Source organism: Eubalaena glacialis, chromosome 2 (genome assembly GCF_028564815.1).
Source record: "Eubalaena glacialis isolate mEubGla1 chromosome 2, mEubGla1.1.hap2.+ XY, whole genome shotgun sequence".
NCBI classification, from domain to species: domain Eukaryota; kingdom Metazoa; phylum Chordata; class Mammalia; order Artiodactyla; family Balaenidae; genus Eubalaena; species Eubalaena glacialis.
In genome coordinates this window covers 193342630-193368052 of record NC_083717.1, presented here as the reverse complement: position 1 = coordinate 193368052, position 25423 = coordinate 193342630, and the positions used below count along the sequence as shown (strand labels likewise).

Sequence of the window (25423 nt, the reverse complement as noted above, 5' to 3'; positions counted from 1 at the left end):
CAACAAAACATAACTCCTCTCCCCACCCTGGGCTGCCATCACCCTCGGGAGAAGCACAGACTCCTTAGCTGGGCATTCAAGACCCTTCCTAACTGGCCCCTCCAGTTTCACCTGCTCACTCACTCACCCACTCTGATCACGTGGATGGTGGATGCGCTCACCTCTCCTCCACACCTTTGTACAGACTGTTCCCTCTGCCAACAGTGAGCTCACCCCCGCCTTCTCCAGCTGCTGACTCCTTCAAGGCTCAGCACGTGTGGCTCCTCCCCCAAGAAGCCTTCTCCGACCAGCTGAGCCCCACACCATGGTCAGCGCCTCCTGCTCTGGGCCTGGTTCCTGCCCTGGACACACCTTCTCCCATGACCGGGGGACAGTTACAGGGTTTGAGGCATCTGCCTCTTGACCAGGAGCCCCCCGGGGCAGAGAGTGGGCCTGACCCAGCCTCCAGCCAGGGCTGGTACATGGCAGGTGCCCAAGGAAAACAGATAAGCAATTTCATGTAGGTGCATCAGCCCATAGGTGTGCCACTACTTTGTGCCTATGGCTTTTGCACAACTATGTGTTAACCTGAGTGTGTCTCCTGGTACGTGTGTGCCTCTGTTCCAGAATGTGTGTGCCTCAGAATGTCTGTGAGTAGTTTTGTTCGGGAGTCCATGTAGGTCTGCATGTCTTCATGTTCATGTCTGTATGCTTTCTATCTCTGTGTGTTGTGTGTGCATGTGTGTATCACTGTGATGTGAGCTGGCATTCTGGCCTGGGCTCCGAGCTGGGGCGCTCAGCCTGGAAGGCCACTAGCAGAACCAGAATTGTCCTCAGCCCCTTGAATCCCCGCCTACTCCCCACAGCACCCCGGTGGCCCTCCCGCTCCACCTGCACAGACATACCTGCCGGGTGAGTAGACACTGGGGCCCAAACAGAACGGGGGTGCCAGGAGAAGCCGGCCGAGCTGGGGCCTCAGAGCGGGGCCTAGGCGCTGGGGCCTCTGGAGCAGCCAGAGCGAGTGACCAACAGCTGGGACTCCCCAGCTACCGCCAAACTGGCCACGGCCCCCAGCCCCCCCCAGCCCCACCCTCCACCACAGCCCCACCCCCAGCCCCAGCCCCAGCCCCATGCTTTCACTTGTAGAAATGCTCCCACCCCCTTCCCACTCCAGAGGCAATCACTCCAACCTTTGACTCCTGGCAGCGCAGGGCTCAGGCTCAGGCCACGGGCTGTGGAGGGGAGGGGCGAGGAAGCGGCACTCTGGAGGCCGTGGAGGGGGTGGACGCTGCTGGGGACGGCCTGGACGGCCTGTCCCTCCTGTGGTCAGACTGAGGCCAGAGGGAGCAGGCGCCGGCTGGCTGGAAGGGGGGCACCCAGCCCACAGCGGCCAAGCCCAGAAGGACCCCTCCCTCCAGGGCAGAGTCGCCAGCGCCAGCCCTGTGCCCTGCCTGGCGCTGAGAGCCCCGAGGGCAGAAATGGGGGAGAGACAGCGACAGAAAAGGGAACATTGTAGGCCACCTGCCAGCAGCTGGAAGAAGGAGAGGGGCCCTCGAGGACAGATGGGATTACACTCAGGGACAGGAGCGATAGCAGGGGTCAGCCCATGAGGGAAGGTGAGGAGGTGGGCCCGAGCCTCATCGGCCAGGAGCACAGGTCCCACTCCTCCAAGGTGGCTCCAGCTGAAGACATTTTGTGGGGAGGGTCACTGAGGAGAGGCTGGCCCGACACCTTCCTGGGGGGATTCCGCTGCTGGCGTCCTAGGGAAAAAAACTTAGGGAAAATCCAAGGAGGACAGATCCAGGCCTGTTCACTCGGGCTGGGGCCACAGGGGCGTGGGGCAGAGCAGGGGAGGTGCTCTGGGCAGCATTCTGAAGAGAGCAGACACAAGCCCTTGAGCTGTCCCAGGGCTGCCATAACGCAGTACCATGGGCTGGGGCCTTAAACAGCGACATTTATTTTCTCACAGTTCTGGAGGCTGCAAGGTCCCAGATCAAGGTGTTGACAGGGCTGATTTCTCCTGAGGCTTCTCTCCGTGGCTTGTGGATGGCCATCTTCTCCCTGTGTCTTCACATGGTCATCCCTCTGCGGGTCCATGTCCTAATCGCCCCTTCTTATAAGGCCATGTTGGATTAGGACCCACCAAAATAGGCTCATTTTAACTTAGTCACTCTTTACAAAGACCCACCTCCAAATACAGTCACATTCTGAGGTACTGGGAGTTAAGACTTCAACATAAGAATTTTTTGAGGACAAAATCCAGCCCATAACAGATTGGAAGGCACCTGAGATGCTGCAGTACCTTGCTGACATCTGCAGATGGACGAAGTTGTACCTGGAGATGCCAGCACCTCCTTCAGGAAGCCCTCTAGTTTTCTCTTGAGTCATTAGCTCCCAGAGCCCTGGGTTCCCCTCTGTGAAGTGGGGCCATAAGAGTCCCAGCTCAAGCCTATGAGGCACCCAGCTGGTTGGGTGGGCCTTTCCCCCCCCGCTCAGGCCGGCCTGCCCGCTGGCCTCCTGTCCCATGTGTCTCCAGCAGTCAGAGACTAAGAGATGAGAGGGGCAAGCACAACTCAAGAGACAGAAGCGGGGGGGTCCTCGAGGTGATCACCCAGGGCTCTTCGGTGGAAGTCCTGGGACCCCGTGGGGTAGCTGGTCTCCACCCATATTGCACTGGGACACCAACTCAGAAAGGCATAGGAACCTGCTCACAGCCACACAGCTGGCAAGAAAGAGGCTAGGCTTCCAGCCTAGATCTCTGCCTCTGAGGACTGGGTCTTCCCATGGGGCAGGGCCCTGGTGGACACTGGGGGCTCCTTGGTCTGCCCCTCCTGTTCTCCAGGTCACGGGGCACATCTGAGTGCTGGGACCTCCCAGTATAGGTCACCTCCACTCAAAAGACAGGTCCCTAAAAAGTTGGTGGCCCCCAGGCCTAGGGGGTTGCCCCCAGACCTCTTCCCAACTCCCGGCTGCATCCCACCCCTGCCCAAACCTGTGCCCACTTTTCAGCATGAGGCTGTGATGTTTCTTTTATTCTACTTCCATGTTGTTTTCCCCCAACTTTCTCAGTAAAATCCCTTTGGAAAAGTCCCAGCCTTGTCTCAGAGGAGCCTTGGGCACAGGGCCGGTCTGGCCCAGGTCAGGAGAAGGCCGAGCAGAGGGGGCAGTTGGGAAGGGGCGGCACAGCTGGGGACCCCAAGAAGAGAACAATTCCTCTGCCCTATGTTGGGCTGCACAGCCCTGGGAGAGGCATTTCTGACTCAGCCTCAGGTTATTCCTCCATAAAATGGGGTTGTTGTTGGGATCCAGTGGGCTCACCTCATCAGAGGACCTGGCACCCAGGGCAAGAAGGGAGGGAGAAGGACCACACCACCAGATGCTTGCCTGTCCTGGGGGTTCCTGGGGAGCCAGGCTACTACACGCTACAATTTCCCAAAACGGCAAATTCCACTTACACTGCCGCCGGGTCCAGGGCAGAGACCAGCCTGGGAACAGGACACCAAGGCTCCAGCCTCTGCCCCTAACCGGCTGTGGGCCCCGGGCAGGGGTCAGTATCTGTCTCTGAGCCTCAATCTCTCCGAGAGGCCGATGTTGCAAAGTTTAGGTTGGCCAGCTCCTGCGTGCTGGGGGCGGGGCCGCAGGAGGCGGGAGGGGGTTGTCGGTGGGCGGAGCATGTCTCTGGCACCGCCCCCTACAGTTACGCGCAAGCTCGCGGGTCAGGCGCTGTGTGCGTGGTCTCAGCCTGCTGGTCTTTAAGGGCCGGGGCCCTGCGGGCTGGTGGCCTGAGCTGTGCGGGACAGCAGACCCAGAGGGTGAAGATCGCCCCCACTGGGCTGCCTCCCCGGGCCTGACACCCTCCTATTCCCCAGCTCACGGGGCACGACGGGGACCCGGGACCTCCAGTTATGGGTCGCCTCCACCCAAGACCTGCCCTGTTAGGGGGTGAGCTCCAGAGTGGCGTTGTGGGCACCGCTAGGGCTTAGGTCTCAGGCGCACCTGGGATTCTGTCCCAGCCCGGCTCTTTGTCTGATGTGGGACCTTGAGAAAGTCGCATTTAAATGGCTGCAACACTCTGCCTGGGAGAGGCGAGGATGAAATCTCAGTAAATGGCACCATCGTCCCGCCCCCCGCAGCATTCCACACCAGGAACCCGGAAATGACTCCTGCTTGCTCAGGCCCTCAACCCAATCCCATGTGTCAGCAAGTCCTGGCAAGGCTTCCTGTGAAATGTCTGCCCCCTGCCCCCTTGTGGAGCCGACAGGAAGGGCCAGAGGAAGAGGGGCAGGACCTTGAAGGACAGCCCAACCCCCTCCTAAGAGGAGCCATCCTGGGCCTGTGTACTGGCCACAGGTTTAAAATTAAAGCAGGCTGCCAGGCAAACTTCTGCACCTTGCAGCCCACCTCTCCTGCATTTGGGGGGTGGGCTCTTTTTAGAAAGAAGGCGGGTAGGAGAAAGTGCCTTATTCATCCTGGAGGTTAGCAAGGCCTCCAGGAAAGAACAGAGGGGCCTGTGTCTCCCACCTCCTCCTCCAGGCTCACCAAGACCTCACGCTACGGCCCACCTGGGCCTGTGGATTTGTTGAGCTAACATTTATGCAGGGCTCCCCCTTGCCAGGCCCTGAGCTTCCTCAGGCCTGGGTCAGCCTGGCTGAGAGCAGGGGGCCAGGTTGGGACGATGGGAGGGAGGGTGGCACAGCTGGGGAGTGGGTGCAGGCAGTGATCAGGTTTCTGCACCCCAGGCCCACCCCAACCAGTCAGCAGAGCCAAGAAACGATGTCACTGGACCCCATGGAGGGATAGGGCCCTCGCGTGGCTCAGGAAGAGGTGCTACCAAATCTCCCACATGGGCACTCTGGCTGGATCGGTGGCTTCCCAACTTCAGGGATCCCGTCATAGCCGGGGCCAGCACTAGCTTTGGGCACCTCACTTCGCACCTCAGCTTCCTCATCTATACAATGGGAATACGCAAGGATTTAATAAGATTCAAGCTGGAACAGTGCACCCCACCCATGTACCATTCCTGTGCCCTACTGCACCCAGAGTGTGTAGGGGGTGACAGGAGAAGTCCTGCCTTGGGGTCCAGCCAGGGCTGGAGGCCCCAAGGAGGGGGGGAGGCCACCGAGAGGAAGCTGGTCTTGCCTTGGACAGCCTCAGCTGAGGCCGAGCAGAGCAGAGGGCCCTAGGCAGGGCGCTAGAGGAGCAAACACGACAGCCCTGTCAACCACCCTCACCCCCAGTGTGGAACACCCAGTGGTCACTCACTGGGCACTCTGGTCTGGTCAGCAGGGGCTCTGAACAGAGGCCCTTGCCTGGAAGGCCACTGGCAGAACCAGAATTGTCCTTAGCGCCTCGAATCCCCACCAAGCGCGCCCCCTGACCACCAGGAAGAGCCTTTATTTCTGCTTCCAACCAGAGAACAAGGAGGGGTGTGATCCGGACCCTGGGCTGTGGACGGGAGAGGGCAGGGGCTTGCAGTGCTGGCGGAGCTGGTGAGGCAGGAGGTGGTAGCTCGGCTCTGCCTACTGGGCGCCCGGGCAGGCCCAGGCCTCTCTCAGCATCAGCCCAGCCGCTCTGGGGCTGAGGCCCTCTCAGCTGTCAGAGCCCAGGGATAGCAGAATCTGGCCATGTCCTTGTCCCATCACTGGGTGCAGGGGGACTGGTCCTCAGAGCTGGCACACTTGCTGCCAGTGTCATCTGGAACTTTCCCTGGTGCTCCCGGCAGACGCGGTGAGGAGGCTGCAGAAATACAAGGGCCTCCATGTTGGTGGGTGATGCATTTCTGACAGGTCTGCAAGGAAACGAGCGAGGGCGGGGTAGGCATAAGCTCCCCGCGGGTGAAGGGGGGCAGGAGGTGCTGGGTGCTCGGTTCTCGGAGAGAGAGGGAGGAGGAAGCCGGGCTCTGGGAGCGAGAGCACCCCTGCCCCTGGCGTGGCCACCAGAGATTGCGAGGAGGCCCGGGGACCTCCCCAGAGCCCGCGTGTCACCGGTTACCCAAGGGGTGGACCCTGGACAGACCCGACAGAGGTTGAGGGGAGTCTGGGGAGAGGCGGGCGTTATGGCACAGACAGGCTCCTTCTGGGCCCAAGCTGCAAGGGGCCTTCGGACCAGCGAGGGCCGCAGCGGGGGTTGGTGGGGGAGCTGACCTCTGGGGAGGAGGAACCGGCAGGCAGGGTGTCAAGCAGCCCCGGCCGAGGCTGAATTCCCTGGGACAGACCCCCAGGGGTCTCCAGGGGACAAAGCTGCCCAGGGCACAACTCACCCCTCATGCACCCTCCACAGAGGCCCTCACTGCCCAGCCTGCAGACCTGGCTCCTGGCTGACCCCTCTCCTGCCCGCATCCCCCTCCCAGAAGCTTCCCTGGCTCTGGCAGCCCCTCGGCCTTTAACCAGGGCACCCACGCCAAGACAGGCACCTCCCACCAGGCTGGCCCATCTCCCCCGCCTCGCACCCATACCCTTACCCCGTCCAGGCCCTGGTGGGCAATGCACGCTTGTCCCAAAGGTAATGAATCGTGAGGGCGAGGGGAGAGGGGACGGGACCGGGTGGTGAGGAGTGAGAACAGACGCGTACCTGTGTGCCAGGCCAGGGGCCACAACAGTGGATGAGGGGACCTCGTGTGCCGATGGGAGGGGGATGGCGACAGGGAGACGGGCAGGCCAGGCAGCGCCTAAGTGCAGGGCAGAAGCTCACAGGGCAGGCAGATGGACGGTGCGAGCAGGCTGGAGGGTGGAGGACCCGGCCCCTGACTCCTCTCGGGACCCCTACAGGCAGCGCCTCACTCACCAGCAGCAGCCTGGCTCTGGGCGGACCCCCTCTGGGCGCCCTCCGGAGGCCAGCGCAGCTCCCCACTCTCCACGGCACCCACCTCGCTGGGCTCCACCACGATTGAGGGCAGCCGCTGGCCCATCCGAGGGCCCTTCTCCCTGGCACCCACCATGGCCTGCAGGGAGGGTGGGCGGGGGTCAAGGCAACGCCAGGCCTGGGCTCCCCACTCCCTGCCACCCCTGTCCTGCACTGTCCACTGGGAGAGTCGGGGGCCCATCCCTCCCAGTCTTCAGGGCCGGGTGAGCTCGTGCGCATACATGCACATCCACCAGAGGGTCCAGCCCCTCCCCCATCCCACCACTGGAGCTGGGGCACTCAGCACCTGGGATTGCGGGCTCTCCCTGGGGCAACACAGGACCCACCTGGGCTCAGCCCTTAGGCCCATTTCACAAACAGCAGCCTGAGACCAGAAGGCCAAGGTCACATGGTGAGCGAGCTCAGGGCTTTTGTGCATCCCCAGCTGTCTCGCGTATCCTGCAAAGCCCCTTCCTGGGGTCTTTCCTACTGGGCCCTTGGCCTCCTCCCCAGCTCGGAGGAGCTGGGAAGCTGTTGCCATGGCAACCTGAGTGACTTGCTCCAGGCTCATTGTTCAGTGCCCACAGGAGCCGTGCGGGGGCTGCCTCCCCAAGCTCTCCTGGTGCCCTCAGCATCTCCGCCTCCCATTCAAGGCCTTCCAAGGTAGAGGCCCCAGCCACCAGTGCTGCTGCACAGGCCTCCGGCCCCTGGCGCCGCGGCAGCCCTGACTTCCCTGCACCAACTCACCTCCATGCCTTTGCCTCGGCTGGTCCCCTTCCTGGAGCTCCCCACGCCCCCCCTCTTTTACCCAGAAGGAGAGCTGCTTGGTGCTTGTCTGCCTTCCCCCAGAGGTGCATCGAGGAAGGGCAGGCACACAGCTGGCAGGACTTTGCTAAATGGCCCTGAGTCCCCCCCGGCAGAACCATCTGCACATGTGTTTAAATGCACTATCTGGGTGGGGGCCCAGGAAACAGCATTTTAACAAAGTACCACAGGTGACCCTTAAGTGTGAAAACAGGCGTCACTAGGCTGGGACATCTGCGGAATCGGAGTGACAACAGAGCAGGGACCCCAGCATGGCCCAACGACTGGACTTCCAGCTGGCCTTGCCAGCCCACGGGCTCCTTCTCCCTCTGGGAATCCCTCTCCCCCCATCCCACCCCGCCATTCTCCTTCCTGCCCTCCTCCAGGAAACCCTGCTGGTCCCCGCCCAGGGGCGCTCCTCTGCCCAGACAGTGGGGGAAGGCGATCCGGGCCCGGGGAGTTTGGTGTCCACCCTCCCCGTCCGCCCCGCCAGGAGGGCAAGCCCAGGCTCCAGACTGGCCCTCGTGCAGCTCTGGCCTGGTCCCCCAACTCTGGTCCCACTGCCCCCAACGATGAGAAGAGCCCAACTCCAGCACTTAGGACATCAGGACGGCACCCCTTAGGCAGGGACCTCACTTTTCAGCTCCATAAATACCCCCCGGAAAAGTAGCGCTAAGGGCAGGGGACCCTGGCATGGCCTCACCTGGCGGAGAGCAGACTGTCTTGGGCACAAGCCCTGGGGTCCTGAGGTCTGCTTTGTGGATCAGACCCCCGTAGAGGAGAACCGCTTCCCCCACCCAGATGGGTAAACTGAGGCATGCGCTGAGTCGCAGGCCAGGGCTCCAGGGTGGCAGACCACAGGGTCCCAACTGCATACCTTTCCTGCCAGGCCTCCAGCCTCCTCAGCTGGGCTCAGCTCTGGCACGGTGGGCTGAGGGGCACTCATGTTGCTGCCACTGTTGGGCTGCTCGGAGACAAGGAGCAGAAACGGGGTGTCTGCTGTGGGCCAGATGCTCGATCCCACCCTCCTCCCGGAAGCTTCAGACGACTCCAGCCCACACCCGCCCCACCCCAGGCCCAGCACCCACAGCCCAGGCTGGACCTCTCTCACTGCTGCTCCCTGCCTGAGCCCACCCTCAGAGGGGGCGCTGAGGGACAGGTCCCACACGGTGTGCCCAGGCTGCAGTGGGGCGGTGGCAGGAGTGCTCAGTTCCTGCCTGAGAACAGACACCCTACACACCCAAGGCGAAGGGAAACTGACCTCCTGCCTGCATGTGGCCACCCCACTCAGGCCAGGCACAAGGGCAAGGGAACCCCGCCAGAGACCACACAGCAGGGGCTCTGGGAAGAGAGGTCCTGCCAGGAGTCGTGGGCACCAGCCTCAGACTCTCCACGTGCACTAGGCCAGAGGCAGAAATGGGGGCGGGCTCTGGCAGGCAGACACCTAGTTGGGCGCTGGCTGGGGGGACAGCAGGGGCCACGTGCAAGGGGCAGGAGTGCTGGGAGGGAGAGCATTGACCGGCAGGCTGGAATGCTTGTGATGCCCTGCTGGTTGTGGGGAGGGGATCCTGTGCCCACCCAGCAAAACGGGAAGGCTGCCTTTCTGGGAAACGAGGTTTCTTTCACCCAGCACCCAGCTTAGGTCAGCTGAAGTCCCACTGGGACCCAGGGAAGGCTGCGAGGGGACCACACACTGCAGTGGGCATCCCAGGGCATAACCACCTGAGCCTCCACCCAATCCCAGAGCTTGTGAAAGCCCCACCCCGCAGGCTGATGCTCCCAGGTCAGTCCCTCCAGAGGAGCCCTTCATGGGGGATCCCATCCCAGGACCCCAGAACCTCAACTAGAGCCCGGGGAGCCAGGACAGAGACCAGGAAAGTGGACTCAGAGATTCAGACAGATGCGAGAAAGAGCCAGAGTGACAGGCAGGAAAAACCCACTGGCCACAGAGACAACGCAGAGCTGATAGAACTGGAGAAAGAGAGATACAGAGAGAAGACAGACCCAGAGAGATTATGTGGATGGAGAAGGAGAGAGGAGAGGTGGTAGAGACAGGTGATAGAGCCAAGGGGGCAAGCAGGCAGCCAGCAAATGCCTGAGGGCTGCCACCCCGCAGCCCGGCGCCAGGGGCCAGTGCCAGCGGGGCATCCGCACATCTAAGGCTCCCGCCACCCACACCTCCCTCAGCTGCCAGGTGTGTAGGGCCAGGTATGGCCGCGCACAGCCCCCAGAGATACTGCTCTTGCCCAAAGCCCAGCGTCCAGCAGCCGAGGGCTGACTGTGGTCCCCACACCCTCCCCTTCTCCAGGGAGCTCCGACTCAAACCCCTCCACTCGCCCCTTCCTCCTCTCCCACCCACGCCGCGCCTGGCCACCCGGGCTCCCCGCGGGGCCCGGCCCGGGACAAGCGTGAGGAGGGGCGCCCCTTGTGCCTCACTCACACTCACCCGCCCGCGCTGGATGCTCGCGCCGGGGCTGCCACGCCAGGCTTGGAGCTGCTCGCCCCGTTCGCCCTCCTTGGCTCGCTCCCTCCCTTCCTCCCCGGCACTCTCCGCCCACAGGCTCTCCCTCGCCCGGCCCTTCATTCACACTCACGCCCCTCGGCTACCGGCTACCGCCCTTCCCAGCTCCAGCTCCCAGGTAGCACCCCGGCCTCACCCTCCCTTTGAGGAGACCGCATCCCCCAGAACCCGATCCTGGTCACTTGAGGCACCCAGCCTCAAGTTTGAGGTGCAGGAATTCAGGGGGCAGAATTCGGGGAGGCCAGATACATAGAGGACACCCTCCAATTGGAAGGGGGAGTGAAGAGGACAAGGACTACACTCAAGTGTGAGGGCCAATGTGTGTGTGTGTGTGGGGGGGGGTCACTGCACCAGTCCCCTCTTCACCCCTGATGCCATTCCCCGAAAGGAACAAAACAGCCTTGGGACAATCAGTCTCACTCAGCCTGGTGGATAGGCCTGACACCTGAGGCAAAGATGCCTAAGCTCTGATCCACATAATTCCCCACCCTTCCACCATCCGGCACCTAACATCCACCATCATTTATCCAACATCCAATGTCCATCCAACATCCACAATCCACCACCATTCAGCATCCACTTATCCAACCACCGTCATCTACCATGCACCATCTATTCACATCTCTTCTACCACCCAATCACCATTCAACCACCACCCAACATCGACCATCTACCATCCATTACCCTCCATCAATAAACCAACATCTGTCCCATCCACAATCCACCACCTAACTTCCACCATCCAATTACCATCCATTCACTAGCCACCATTCAACCACCATCCAACCACCATGCATCCATCCATTCCCCGCCACACCCACCATTTACCAAGTTTCAGTACACCATGAAAATACCTACCCTTCAGTCCGACATTAATTCACCATCCATCCATCCACCACCTACATATCCATCATTCACTATGTAACAGCTTTCCATCAATATTTAACAACTATCTATACATCTACTGATGATTTATCCATTCACCGCATATCTGCCTGTGAATCATCAATCTACCATCTACTGTCTATTTATCTGAATTTATTCACCACCCAACCATTAGCCTCCAGCCAGCCAGCCACAATTCACCCATTCACAATTCAGTCACCAGTCATGCCCCCTCCCTAATCCATTCGTATTTCTATGAACCATAATCTACCATCCCCCACCCACTAGCCATCTACCATTCACCCACCTCTTATCCCTATTCACACATATCTATCCATTCATTGCCCATCTCACAATATCCTCTATCATCCATAATTCATTATTCATCCAAAACCCATTCAAGTATCATCTACCACCCATCCATATTCATCCATTCTAGAAAAATTTACTATGTGTCCTCTATGTACCAAGCATTATTTTAGGTGCTGGGGATAGAGTAGAGAGACAGCAGTGAGCATTCATCCACCATAACTCCTCCACCATCACAATCCATTCACCAGCCAGCCAGTCATTATCAGGGCATCATCCCCCATCCATTATTCACTGTTCATTCAATATCCATATTCATTTATGATCCATTCACTATCCATTTGCCATCTTCCTCCATCTATACATTAAACCCTCCATTTACAGTACACTAACCACCTACCATCCATCTACCATCTCTCTACCATCTTCCCATCCACCATTCACCTTTCATGCATCTATATTCCAAGATGTAGCCATTTATCATTTAGCCATCATCCATTCATCACCTAATCATCATCTATCTATCCAGAATCCACCCATTCATTATCTGTCCACCATCCACCTTTCATCTACACTTCCACAGTACACAAACCATTATCTATTGACCTAGCAACCATCCATTTATTTGCCATTCATGCACCATCCAGCCACCATTTACTTGTTCACCATTGATGATCCATCCATCAATCATATATCCATTCACATTTATCTACCATCTTGCCATCCATTCTCTACGGCTAGATCCTTCACAAGCATCCACTTACTATTTATCCACCATCCATCCATACTCCCATGATTCATTCACCCAACAAGCATCCACCACCCACCACCTATCACCTGTAATGCATCCACTATCTATGGATATTCCAGTATCCATCAATCCATCAATTTAGTGTCCACATTCACCCACCCTCCATCTATCAATCTACAGTCTATTTATCTATTCATCATCACTTAACTACCATTATGTAGGTGCATCCACCATCTTCCTACCATATACCATCTAGCACCACTATCTACCATCCTTCCAGCACTTATCCAACCATTAGCTATACACCATCCACCCAACCACACACACATTCTGCCATTGCATCCATCACTCATCCATTAATTCACTTCCCATCCAGTCATTCATTCCCCACCAACCATCTATCCACTTAGTAACTTACCCATCCATCATTCTGAGAGGCATTCATCTATTCCTTATATTCTTATGTTATCCGAAGTAAATCATTCTCACTTCTCTTTTTCCACCACCCATCTCCATCATTCACCCATCCACCCATCTTCTCACCATTCTTCTGCCCATTCATTCATAAATTAAGCATTTATTTATTAATAAATCTTAATATTAAACATAAATAGTAAACACTTATTACTCAGTGCTAGCGCTGGGTTCTGGGATCATCAAAATGCATAAGATCTCATCTATATCCACAGTCTGATGAATTCACAGTCTGATGGTTCAAAAAAGGGAAACATCACAATAGCCAAGACATGGAAACAGGGCTTCCCTGGTGGCATAGTGGTTAAGAATCCGCCTGCCAATGCAGGGGACATGGGTTCGTGCCCTGGTCCGGGAAGATCCCATATGCCGCGGAGCAACTAAGCCCGTGCGGCACAACTACTGAGCTTGCACTCTACAGCCTGCGAGCCACAACTACTGAAGCCGGCATGCCTAGAGCCCATGCTCCGCAACAAGAGAAGCCACCGCAACGAAGAGTAGCCCCCACTCGCTGCAACTAGAGAAAGCCCGCGCACAGCAACAAAGACCCAACGCAGCCAAAAATAATAAATAAGTAAATTTTAAAAATATATTAAAAAAAAAAAGACATGGAAACAACCTAAATGTCCATTGACAGATGTATGGATAAAGAAGATGTGGGGGCTTCCCTGGTGGCGCAGTGGTTGAGAATCTGCCTGCCAATGCAGGGGACACGGGTTCGAGCCCTGGTCTGGGAAGATCCCACATGCCATGGAGCAAATAGGCCCGTGAGCCACAACTACTGAGCCTGCGCGTCTGGAGCCTGTGCTCCGCAACAAGAGAGGCCGCAATAGTGAGAGGCCCGCGCACCGCGATGAAGAGTGGCCCCCACTTGCCACAACTAGAGAAAGCCCTCGCACAGAAACGAAGACCCAACACAGCCAAAAAAAAAAAAAAAAAAAAAAAAAAAGATGTGGTACATAGTACTCAGCCATTAAAAAGAATGAAATAATGCCCTTTGTAGCAACATGGATGGACCTAGAGATTATCATACTAAGTGAAGTAAGTCAGACAGAGAAAGACAAATATCATATGATATCACTTATATTTGGAATCTAAAATACAATACAAATCAACATATCTACAAAACAAAAATAGACTCACAGGTATAGAGAACAGACTTATGGCTGCCAATGAGGGGGGGAGGGAGGGAATGAGAGTTTGGGATTAGCAGAGGCAAACTAGTATATATAGGATGGATAAACAACAAGGTCCTACTGTATAGCATAGGGAACTATTATATATTCAATATTCTGTGACAGACCATGGTGGAAAAGAATATGAAAAAGAATTTATATATATGTATATATCTGGGTCACTTTGCTATACAGAAGAAATTAACACAACATTGTAAATCAACTATACATCAGTAAAATTAAAATTTTTAAAAAAAGGGGAATCAGGCCAGACAGAGAAGTGTCAGTGTCAAAATGCATACTGCGTCCAAATCTTGGTGCCTCCATCTTCTGGCCATGGAATGGCCATAGCTCTTTGCACAAGTTTCCAAGGAGGAGGACCAGGGAGGCGGCATCACATCAGAATCAGCAGAGGTCTGATCTGGGCAAGGTGGCTGCAGCGTGGGAGACCTGATGATGTGGGTGAGAAAAGAGGTGAGAATGCGAAAAGAGGTTGGCAGATATGAGGCAAGGCTGGGAGTACCCGGCTAAGGGACTGGTCCCTGATGATGGGTTCCTGGTGACAACGGGGAGCTCTGGGGGGCAGTGTTTAGGCAGGCAAGTACCCCATTCAGCTAAGCTCTGAGAAGGGACCCCTCCCCCAATATACATACACTTCTTCATTGGACAGTACCTGGACCAGGACAGGGGCAAAGCTGGGGCGGTCACTGTGGCTGCAACCGCACCCTCTCAACACCCAGGCACCCTTGTGTCAGGGAAGTGTGGGTGGGCACGCGCCCCTCCCACCACCCCATCCCCCCAAAAGCCATCCCACCTCCTTTCCACTTGGGCAGGATTTTCTCTCCCTACTTGTTAATGAGGATGATAGCTGTCGCCCAAGGTGTTGCCTTTCACCCAAAATGTTAGCTGACAAGGGCCTCACGGCTCCTGGGGTTCGCTCACTCCTAATAGGGCTCGCAGGAAGTGCTCAAGGCCCTTGAGGCTTAAAGCTCTGATGGTGGAGCTGCGGCTGGGGACCGGGAGTACCTTTAAGGACAGGCCTGGAGGCCTGTATCTGAGCCCACAGAGTCCAGTCTTGGAGCCCATCTTTGCCTTCAGCCTCCGATTCTGCTTTTCCTCCCCCCTTCTGCCCTCCACCATGGGTCCTTCTCCACAGGAGACGGGCATAACTGGAGGCAGGAGCTGTGTGTCCCGGCCGCTCCCAGCCTTTGCTGTGTGCCGTTGGGAAGCCCTGCCCCTCTCTGGGCTTTGGTGTTCCTGCCAATGCAGTAAGAGAATGGAGTACCAAATGAAGAGTAAGGACCAACTATCTCTGATGTTCCCTGGCCCCGGTGAGGCTGGAGTTATCCCCTTCCCAGCCCCCTCACCTACACGCACCCTCCAAAGCTTGAATGGAGGTGAGGGCTGCGCCCGGCTGGGGGTACTCAGAGCGGCTGGAATCCTGGCTCTGGGCCAGGAAGGTTTGCTCTTGGCGCCCTCTTGTGGCGATTCTAGAGTAAAACACCCCAGACTCCCGCGAGGGCCACAGCAGAGCAAAGGGAAATTCAGGTGTTAATTTGAATGTGAGCACCTTGGTCCTATACTTTGTCCTCGCGTGCTGATCCTCTGTGAGAGGCAGGTCCAGAACGGAGTCCCTCTGCCCTTGGTGGGCTGCTGGGCGGAGGGAAGAGGGAGGTCCGGCTGGAGAAAACATCCCACCCCTACCCCGCTAGAACGAAGGCCCTGAGGCAGGGATTTTCAACCTTTGCTCCAACACTAAATCCCCAGCCCCTAAAGATTGGTTGACTGCACAAAGTTTCTGGACATTTCTCTCTAATGTAAATAATCAGATTTCAGAGTTTTAAAAATGCCATAATAAGGGCTTCCCTGGTGGCGCAGTGGTTGAGAATCTGCCTGCCAATGCAGGAGACACGGGTTCGAGCCCTGGTCTGGGAAGATCCCACATGACGCGGAGCAACTGAGCCCGTGAGCCACAACTACTGAGCCTGCGCGTCTGGAGCCTGTTCTCAGCAACAGGAGAGGCCGCGACAGTGAGAGGCCCGCGCACCGCGATGAAGAGTGGCCCCCGCTTGTCTCAACTAGAGAAAGCCCTTGCACAGAAACGAAGACCCAACACAGCCAAAAATAAATATAAATAAATAAATAAATTTATTAAAAAAACAAAAATGCCATAATAAGAGAATCACACCCAGAAATCACGGGCGAGCAGGTGTGCAGAACACAGGTGCACGGCGCCCTTCCCAGCGTCTATAGGACCCCAAGAGCCGCCGGCGTTGCCATCAGCCCTTGAGGCCTGTGATGTGCTCCGCCTACGCTGAGCGCCGCGCTGGGACAAGCGCGGGGACAGATCCCGGAGGTAGGGGGAATCTGTCCTCCCGGTGAGGCCGGAGTGGGGAGCGGAAAGGGACCCGGGCCTGCCCCCAGATCCGAACCGCCCTCCTTGACCTGCACTGCCGCTGCGCTGAGCCTGAAACGGGGACCGGGTGGATTGGGGTCCTGAGACAGGGCGTCAGCTGGGGTGGGCGGGTCGACAGCCGGGAGGCTCCAGGGGTCGGGGCTGGGCGTTCACTGCTTCTCTCGAGCGCCCCCTCCCGGGCGACGCCCACCCGCTCGCCTTCCTCCAGCGCCCGCAGGCGACCAGGCGACCCTGCGCGGGCGGGAAGCCCGGGGGCGCCCAGGCCCTCCGGCCCACTCCTCGCTCCCGCGAACCCCGACCCAGGAAAGTCAGATTGAGGGCGGCTGGCCTGGGAGCCTCGCCCCGCCTCCGACGGTGGGAGCGGGCGGTGGAGGAAGCGCCGCGCGCGGCCCGACACCCTCTCTGCCCTTGGACGTGGGCGGCCCGGAGTCTGTCTCTCAGTCTCTGTTTCTCCGGGTCTCCGGCCCTCCCTCGGGCGGGGATTCCGGTTGCAGGAGCCAGAGAAGGGGAATCCAGTTGACCTTCCTTCCTCGCTCAGCGCCGCCGCCTGCAGCCTCTACCCCAGGCACAGCCGGAGAAACTGGGGCCCGGAGAGAGCGGGCTCGCCCGAGAATGGGAGGCGGAGCCGGACGGGAACCGGCGCCGGGCGCCCCGCGCGGCGCGGACACCCTGCTCTCTGGGGGAGGAAGGGGCTTGCTCCCCATTTCAGAGGCGCTCGCTCGCCCCCCACCCCCACCCCCACCCCACCCCGCGCAGGGAGCTCAGCTCGGGCGGAGAGGGGAAGGTGGGGGGGGGGGGTCTGTCTCCGCCGGGCCCCGGCCTGGAGGACAGGTGACGTGGGGCAGGTGGGGATGGAAGCGAGAGAGGCAGCCCAGGTGTAGGGAGAGCGCAGCGGGCAGGTGAGCGTGGGGCTGCTGCTGGGATCCAGCGCCGGTGCCACCGCAGAGCTAACCGAGGCAGCAGGGGGGGAAGGGAGCTGTCCAAGGCCACGGCCGCAAAGGCCACCCGGTCATTCCCGCCACAGCGCTCCGCCTACCATAGGGGACAGTGTTGTCGCTTGCCCTTCCCTGTGCCTCACCCCAGCCCTGCCCGATGTGCGCAGGGAGAGACGGGGGCTGGGCAGGGCTCATGGTCCTGAGTTTTTTGTTGTTGTTGTTTTTTCTGTTTTTGATTGATTGGCTGCGTTGGGTCTTTGTTGCTCCTCGTGGGCTTTCTCTAGTTGTGGCGAGCAGGGGCTACTCTTCGTTGCGGTGCGCGGGCTTCTCACTGCGGAGGCTTCTCCTGTTGCGGAGCACCGGCTCTAGGTGCACAGGCTTCAGTAGTTGTGGCACGTGGGCTCAGCAGTCGTGGCTGGCGGGTTCTAGAGCGCAGGCTCAGTAGTTGTGGCACAGGGGCTTAGTTGCTCCGCGGCACGTGGGATCTTCCCGGACCAGGGCTTGAACCCGTGTCCCCTACATTGGCAGGCGGATTTTTAACCACTGCGCCACCAGCGACGTCCCTCATGGTCCTGAGTTTTAATCTCTAAAGCCTCCTGAGGACGCGCCCACTGCCAGGAGCAGAGGGCAGAACCCAGCTGGCCAGCCTCGGAGACACCCCAGGTCTTGCCCCACGTGGCCGCCCCACTAAGCTGCAGTTCCTGTTCACAGAGGTGGGGACAGATTGTTCTCCAAGACGCGCTGGTAAATTAGCAATGCCTGTCCTGAGCCCTTTTGTGTAATAAACATAAAGTTTAAAATATGTGCCCTTTTATGCGTATATATGTTTGTATGGCATTGAAATGTTCTGGAAGTACACCAATATTCTAGCTGAGCCTGCATTGCACTTCCTGTGTACAAGTCACTGTCCGGTGCTTTGCCAAGCTCACTTAATCTTGGAAACCTTGTGAGGATGGTATATTATTATCTCATTCTAAAGAGGAGGACACCGGCACAGAGAGGCTGAGGAACTTGCCCAGGGTCACAGAGCTGAGAGGCGGGGCTCGGGTTTGAGTGGGCACGTGAGACCTGCTGCAGACCACTGGGCTGGGCTGTCGTTTTCGGGGTACCGGGCGCGAAGGGGTAGGGAGGCAGACCTCTCACCGCACCTCCATTTAACACTGTCCAGCCACACCCCAGCTGGGGCCCGGTCAACCCCGTGGGTCCTCCAGACCTCACAGCAGCCCTGGAATCAAGGGCGGTTAACTTCTGTTCCCGGATACGGGCTCAGACACTGAGACTCAGAGAGGGCTCCCAGCGCAGAAGTGAAGCTGGGACTCGAGTCTTCCCGGCCCCTCCTGCCTTCCAAGGGGCGCCCCGGAGTCCTCCCTCACCCCAGCCCCCCACCCCCGCCCTAGGGGCGTCCAGTCCCTGCCAGACGGACGGGATGGCTGTTAGGCCCTTGGACGGCGCAGAAACTGCCCGCTCCCCGGCACCCTCGCGTTTAACCGATTCTCGGGAGCTGGGCTCTAAAAGCCCCCGCGTGACTCTCCTGCGCGCCTGGGGGCGAAGCCCTGACGGCCGGCGAGGCAAGGCCCGACCTGAGCAAACTCGAGGTGGGCGGCCGGTGGGGAGCAGGAGCGGGGTGTGGGCGGGACGCCCTTCTGGGCTCCAGCCCCGCCTGCGGGTGGGGCGGGGCGGGGTTCCCGGCCTCGAGGCCCGGCGGACGGTGACCCCGCGCGTCAGGGCTGAGCGGTGGGGCCTGGCACCCCGGTCCTGCCCGGCTTCTGCGCCCGGGAGCCGCCGGGAGATCGCCAGCCCAGGCCTGGACAGCCCACGCCCGCCACACTCTGCCCCGGTCCCCGCAGCCCCGGTCTCCTCCGCTCCCACCCCACCCCTACCTCCGGCTGGTCCTTCAGCCGCGCGGCCACCATTTTCTCCCGCATCCGTTCACCAAGCCCCCAAGCGCGCAGTGCGACATCCGCCGTTCCAGGCGCACCTCGCCAGCGGGAGCAGAGGCCCCCAAACCCCGCGCCCCAGGGCCGGGCGCTCTGCGCCGCTCCCTAGTTGGGTGGGAGGGTGGGGAAAGGCCGGAAGAACTGCTGGGAGAGGCGACCCAGGCGGCAGGCCCTGCGGGCAGAGGCCAGGCCTCCAGACTCCCTGACCCTGGAGAGTCAGTGGGGGGCCGGAGCCCTGGGTCTTGGAGGCCGATTTAGGGAGATTATCCTCTGAGCTCTGCGGGCGGCACCCGGGGGAGGTGTGGGGAGCGGGTACGGGGTGATGGAATGGTGGGGTGAGATCCATGGTAAGATTAGCAGTTCTAATGGTGATGGAGACATGAGCTGTGAAGTGCCCTCGGTGCCCACCCTGCGCATTCTCTCACTTAATCCTCACAGCCTTGGGAGGTGGGGATCCTTATACCCTTGCAGCAGATGAGGGATAATTTGCTGACAGGTGTAATCATCCCTCGGGCTCAATCAGGTGAAGCGGGGACTGGCCCGGCAGTCCCCCTCCCTCCCCTTCTCACTCAGCCCTGGGGGACTGAGGGGAGTAGGAGGGAGGTGAGTGCCCACCACGGGCCAGAGCAGAGGCCCTGGAGAGAAAACAGCCACCGATGGTCCCCAGGCTTCAGCGTGCAGCAGAATGGCACGGAGGCCCCTGCCCCTGTGGGTCTGGGGTGCATTTGTAACAAGTCCCCAGGGGTTGTGCTGCTGGTCGGGTCCGGGGACCACACTTTGAGAACCACAAGGTGGAAGGGTGGCCACAGGGACAGGAGTGTCATCAGTCTGCCTCTTCCAGGCCTCCTCTGTCCACACACCAAACAGGACATGTCAGCCTTGCAGGCTGTGCTCAAGGTCAATGCTCAGACCTCGGCTGGCCACACAAGCTTAGACGAAGCCCCAGCTCCTCCATCAGCTCCCTGTGTGCCCCTGGACAGTCTCTCACCCACTCTGAGCCTCAATTTCCTCATCTGCACAGTGGGTAGGAGGACAAGGCTGTGTGCAGATAAGCGAGGGGCCATGTGGAAAGTGCTTGGCACGCAGAAGTAGCTGGGGTTGGTATTCCTTATGGAGTTACTCTTTCTTCCTGGGAAGAAGACACCACCCTGGGTTAGAAGGAGGCCCCTGCTGCTTTGAGGGAAGGTGGCACAGTGGTGGGCCAGGGTGCCTAGGCTCGGAAGCAGGCCCTGCATTTACCAGCAGTTACTTTGCTTCACCGAGCCTCAGTTTGCTGTTCTGAAAAAGGAGGCGATTCCTGTCCCTGCCTCGTTGGGTTCTCAGCAGATTAGTCTGTCAAGAGCACAGGGCGCTTAGAGTGTTTGCAGTCTTTGCTGCAAAGCCTTGATGTCCTCCCCGAAGCCCCCCATTCCCACCCTACGCCTCCTCCCTGACTTCCTGGTCCAGCTGCCACACCAGCAGCAAGTAATTCCCTCTGGCAGCAGCACTGTAGACTCTGGGAGGGGAAGTCCTAGGTCAAAGGCTCAAAAAGGGGACTTCCCTGGTGGTCCAGTGCTAAGACTCCTCGCTCCCAATGCAGGGGGCCGGGGTTCAATCCCTGGTCAGGGAACTAGGTCCCAAATGCCGCAACTAAAGATCCCGCATGCTGCAACTAAGACCTGGCACAGCCAAATAAATTGATTTTTTAAAAAGGGGCTCCAGAGGGCCCCCTTATCCCTGAGGCAGTGGGGAGCCAGGGAAGGCTTCCAAGCAAGAGAGAGATGTGATCAGAGCCAGGCTTTGGGAAGATGCGTCTGGCAGCCAGTGGAGGATGGGGGAGACTACCAGGTAGGGGAGGGCGGCCGGGTTGGGGTGAGGCTGCATCGGCTGCATTGATCGCCGCCTCCAGTCTCTCATCTTCCATTGTCATCACTGTCATCAGCTACTATCTATTAGAGGGACTGGGACGACCTGCATTAATGTACCCAGTACGACTGCAGGTCACCCGTGACCTCGCTGAAGTCTCTCCGGGACACTGCAACGGAGGGTCTCCATCTCTCTTTCAGAGGAGGAGCTGGGGGTCACAGAGATGGGCCTCGGTCTAGTCCTCTCACCCAGCCCTCAGAGCATCCCACGTGGGCAGCTGCTGGATACTGCTGGGTTCAGTGGTTTTGGATGCAGAGAACATTCCAGGCAGCCACGGGGAGTTTCGCGCAGGGACATGAATGGGGCGGGGATCAGGAGGGCAGGGCTCACAAACTTGCAGCCAGGTCTATGCCAAGGTGCCAAGGTAACGAGAGGCCGCACACTCGAGACAGGACCGTCTGACCTCCCCTCGCCCGCTCCCCGCCGCTGCCCTCACTGTGGGCTCCCTGACTCCTTCCTTCCTGCGCACACATCTGCGGGGGCACTTTCTTTGTGCTGACCTTGGCAGGGTACCCGCTCGTGCCCCTGACCTTCAAAGTTCTCCACGTTGTCAGCTCGGAGGCTGAGAAAGCGGAAGAGAAACACCCCTCAGGAAGAACTGTGGCCTAGGGAGGCTGGCAGCAGGAAACCTCAGGAACCACTATCAGGGTCACAGCGGCCGCAGGACCCAGGCAGCGACTGTCAGGGAAGGTGGAGCCGCTTGGCCTATCAGCTGAGGCCCAGCCACACACGCCTAGGCCTGCCCGCCTCTCCGCCATTCCATGCTGGCTGCCTTCTGTTCCCGCTCTGTGACGGGGTTTTCTCTACCTGGAAAGCCTCACAGAGCTCCTTCCTTTTTTTTTTTTTTTTTTTTTTTAATTATTTATTTATTTATTTATTTATTTATTTATGGCTGTGTTGGGTCTTCGTTTCTGTGCGAGGGCTTTCTCTAGTTGCGGCAAGTGGCGGCCACTCTTCATCGCGGTGCGCGGGCCTCTCACTATCGCGGCCTCTCTTGTTGCGGAGCACAGGCTCCAGACGCGCAGGCTCAGTAATTGTGGCTCACGGGCCTAGCTGCTCCACGGCATGTGGGATCTTCCCAGACCAGGGCCCGAACCCATGTCCCCTGCATCGGCAGGCAGACTCTCAACCACTGCGCCACCAGGGAAGCCCGCTCCTTCCTTTTTGTTCACTTCTCAGCTACAGTGTCCGCACTGTAGAGGCCTCCCTGTGTCCCCTATCTGGAAAGCAGGCACCGCCCTATCTCATTACCGTGACCACTTTCTTCCAAGCCCTCATCACTCTCCGAAATTCTCTCTTTCTACTCCTCTGTAATCTGTTCCTGGACCAGAGTGGACGCTTGGGCAACCGTCTTGGCCGCTGCTGTATCTTCGGCACCTAGAACAGTGCTGGACCTGTATCATTTTTTAATGGCTACATGGAACTCCATATTTTGAAGGTACCATCATTTATCTATCTGTCCATTGATGGACATTTAGGTTTTCATTATTTTAATTGGAGGTAACCGGTTCATGAATATTACTGTACACAGGACTGCATTGGGCAGAGTCCCAGCAGGGGCACACGAAGGCAGGGAGATCCAGGAAATCATAAAACGGCTTACTTACTGACGTGTAAGCAGGATCCTGGGCACTTGGGGAGGGATGGGGGAGGGGGGTCCCAAGGCTGGCAGCGGCAGGGAGCTATTACCGCCTATGGGGGGGAGGGGCAGTGGGAGGGAGGGGTGGCCGGAACCTGGAGGCAGCTGTTTCAAGGAGAGGGGCCTGGAGCAGGCCGTGGCTGCAGCGATGGGAAGGGGGAGGTGGGGACAAGATACCCGTCTCGCTCTCCTGAGCTCCGCCTCCCATGGGTACAGCCCATCTGGGGCACAAAACAGGCAGAGAAGGACGGAGAGTGGACCGGGAGGGGCACCCACCCCTCGGCCTTCAGCATCCACCCCTGTTCAGTGGGGGACATGTGTCCTCAACACCCACGGCACACGATGCTGCATCAGCCTCTGATTGTCCTGGGTGATGGGCAACCAGGGAAGCAGCCGACCCGAAGCCGGAGGTGGTGGGCGTCACAGCGCTCCCCACATAAGGTCGCGAGGGTGGAGCTGGGCAGGTGAGAAGGAAATAGCCCCCAGGGGGCTTGCTGGGCCAGCTCCTGCTTGCAAAACGTCCTGCAACCACTTAACCCTGGGTCAGCCCAAGGGATGACCCAAACTTTTGTTCCTTCAGGACCTGAGCGCTCTGTGGGCCCATCATTAAGGAACTCCCTTCCTTTTTCCCAGTAAGAAGAACCACAGTGAAAACCCCGGGCTCCACATGTAGTCCACCTGGGCCCAATGTGTAGACTCAATTCAACTTCCCTGTGATGACTGAGATCAACATCCCCTTCTATGCCTGCTGGTTCAGTGGCATAAGGAACCAGAAATAGCCCGTCGGGGGAGGGGACAGCCTCGGCTTTAATTCATCGGAAGCATGACTGTGTTTCCTGATGGAGGCATTCCTTTCTTGGACACTAGCCCAAGGTCACAGGAAGGAAAGCAAAAATTCCTCCAGTGCATTCTTTCTTTGGTGCAATCGTGGGAGGGGCCGCTCCCACCTCCATTGCTTGGTTCCTGGACCCATGCGTTTGGGCTGTGGGGGAATGACACCATATAATGCCTGCTGGGTCAAGGCATACACTACACACTGGAGAATAGCACTTGAACCTTGCAGGGTGCTGGCTGTCAACCAGCACCATAACTAGTCTTCTACAGACCCTTCCACCATTCTCCCCAGCCAGCTGCTTCTGGGTGATGGGGCACATACATGCTAAGTCCAGGGAATTTCATGGGCTTGAGCTCTCTGCCACACTTTCTTCATCAAAAAATGGGTCCCTTGGTGGTCCACTGGCGGCCCAGTGGTTAAGACTTTGCCTTCCAATGCAGGGAGTGCGGGTTCAATCCCTGGTCAGGGAGCTAAGATCCCACATGCCTTGTGGCCAAAAAACCAGAAAACATAAAACAGAAGCAATATTGTAACAAATTCAATAAAGACTTTAAAAATGGTCCACATCAAAAATCTTTAAAAAATAATAAAATATTAAACAAAAAAAGAGTCCCTCAGTCCAAGGCAATGTTGTTTCCGTTGCCATGGTGATGGATAAATAAAGCATTCTCTGAGTCCACAAATGGCAGTGTTGGTAGAAGCAATGTGGCTGGAAAGGCAAGTCCTGACCTGAGATATACAAGGGCAAATCACTGTGCCTTCCATGATGAAAGAGGTCCTATATCTCCAGGCAACTGCCTGGTCCCTCTGGGGAATGGCACCATATTAGGAGCTCAGCGTGGGTCCCTGCTGGTGACAAGGTGGGCTCTCAGCCATAATGGAAACCAAGTCAGCCAGGCTGAGGGAAGTTTGTGTGGTTGAGCCCCTGCGTAGCCTCCATTCCCGCCTCCTTGGTCACTTGTACATGGATCCGTTGAGCAAGCACTGGGGCAGGGGAGGAAAGAGGCTGACGTCCTCAGAATAGGTCATCTCGTCCACTTGACACGCAAGAGCTTCCTCCATGGTAGGTGTCCTTTGGTGAGTATTTATTCTCACTCTGTGCCCGTTCTGAGAGCTCCATCTGCTTGCCTTTCCCCCAGATCTCCTAGAAGAAGTATTCTTTCCAAGTCTCTAATCAGCTGGCCAACCTGTTAGCCACTGCCCATGAGTCAACATAGAATCAACATTTTTGCCTTCTGGAAGAATTTCTCTTCACTATGTCTTTCAGAGCTTCTTCTGAGTGTGTCTGTAAAGCCACAGCCATCCATCTCTGGCTGGAGTCACCACCCCAGGCAGACAAATCTTTAAATCAGGCACACACCTTTTCATCCTCTGTTGACTGATCACAACACTTCCCATGAGGGCATAGCTGTGGGTTTAAAAGAGTTGGTAATACAGTAGGAGCAGGTACCATGGAGTCTAAGTCACCTACTCATGAAGTTTCCTTGTTCTTCCAGGTCTGTCAGGGACCAGTTTCATTTTACAATGGAATGCTGTGTGCATATCCATGTTTAAGATTTAGTTGATAAGATAACATCTATTTTATGATGGACAGCTTGAGTCATAGATTCTTGGTATCCATGGCCAGGCATTAAGTCTCCACTTAGATCCAGCAGCAAGCCAGGAGCTCCCTTTGAAATGGAGAAGAGTTGTTGGCAGAAGAAGACATGGCCTGACTCCAAAACTCTGGGTGCACACACAGTGATTTTCCTATTGGGACTTGCTCCACAGAGCACCTCTGTCTGCCACACACACTAAAAACAACAGGTTCTGCTGAATCATGGGGTTTAAGTGGCAAGGCAGCTTGCATCAAAGCCTAGACCTGATGAAGAACCCATTTGTTCTCTGGGTTCCACTCAAAATTAGCAGTCTTAGTGGGTACCCAAGTAGTAAACGTGTCTATAAAATCCAAAGAAACCAATCAGGCAATGGACCTCTGTCTTCATGGTGGGCCTTTGTATGTCTGAAAATGTCTTTAT

The 25423-nt window shown here is 57.7% G+C and overlaps 1 protein-coding gene across 1 annotated transcript; it reads right to left on the bottom strand.

Annotated features, from left to right (window-relative positions):
• Positions 1 to 5617: 5617 nt before the first annotated feature.
• LBHD2 (LBH domain containing 2) lies at positions 5618 to 8569 on the bottom strand. The gene is made up of 3 exons (XM_061181506.1): positions 8501 to 8569; positions 6763 to 6919; positions 5618 to 5715 (listed from the first exon to the last, which is right to left on the bottom strand). The coding sequence occupies exons 1-3, from the start codon at positions 8567 to 8569 to the stop codon at positions 5618 to 5620; spliced, it is 324 nt and encodes a 107-aa protein (XP_061037489.1).
• Between the last annotated feature and the right edge of the window lie 16854 nt (positions 8570 to 25423).

Coding starts and splice junctions, on each gene's coding strand:
- LBHD2 (XM_061181506.1), bottom strand. CDS start 8,569: ATGAGTGCCCCTCAGCCCACCGTGCCAGAGCTGAGCCCAGCTGAGGAG. Junction 6,920..8,500: donor CTGGAGGCCTGGCAGGAAAG/GTATGCAGTTGG, acceptor CCCTCCCTGCAG/GCCATGGTGGGTGCCAGGGA. Junction 5,716..6,762: donor CCAGAGCCAGGCTGCTGCTG/GTGAGTGAGGCG, acceptor GTATTTCTGCAG/CCTCCTCACCGCGTCTGCCG.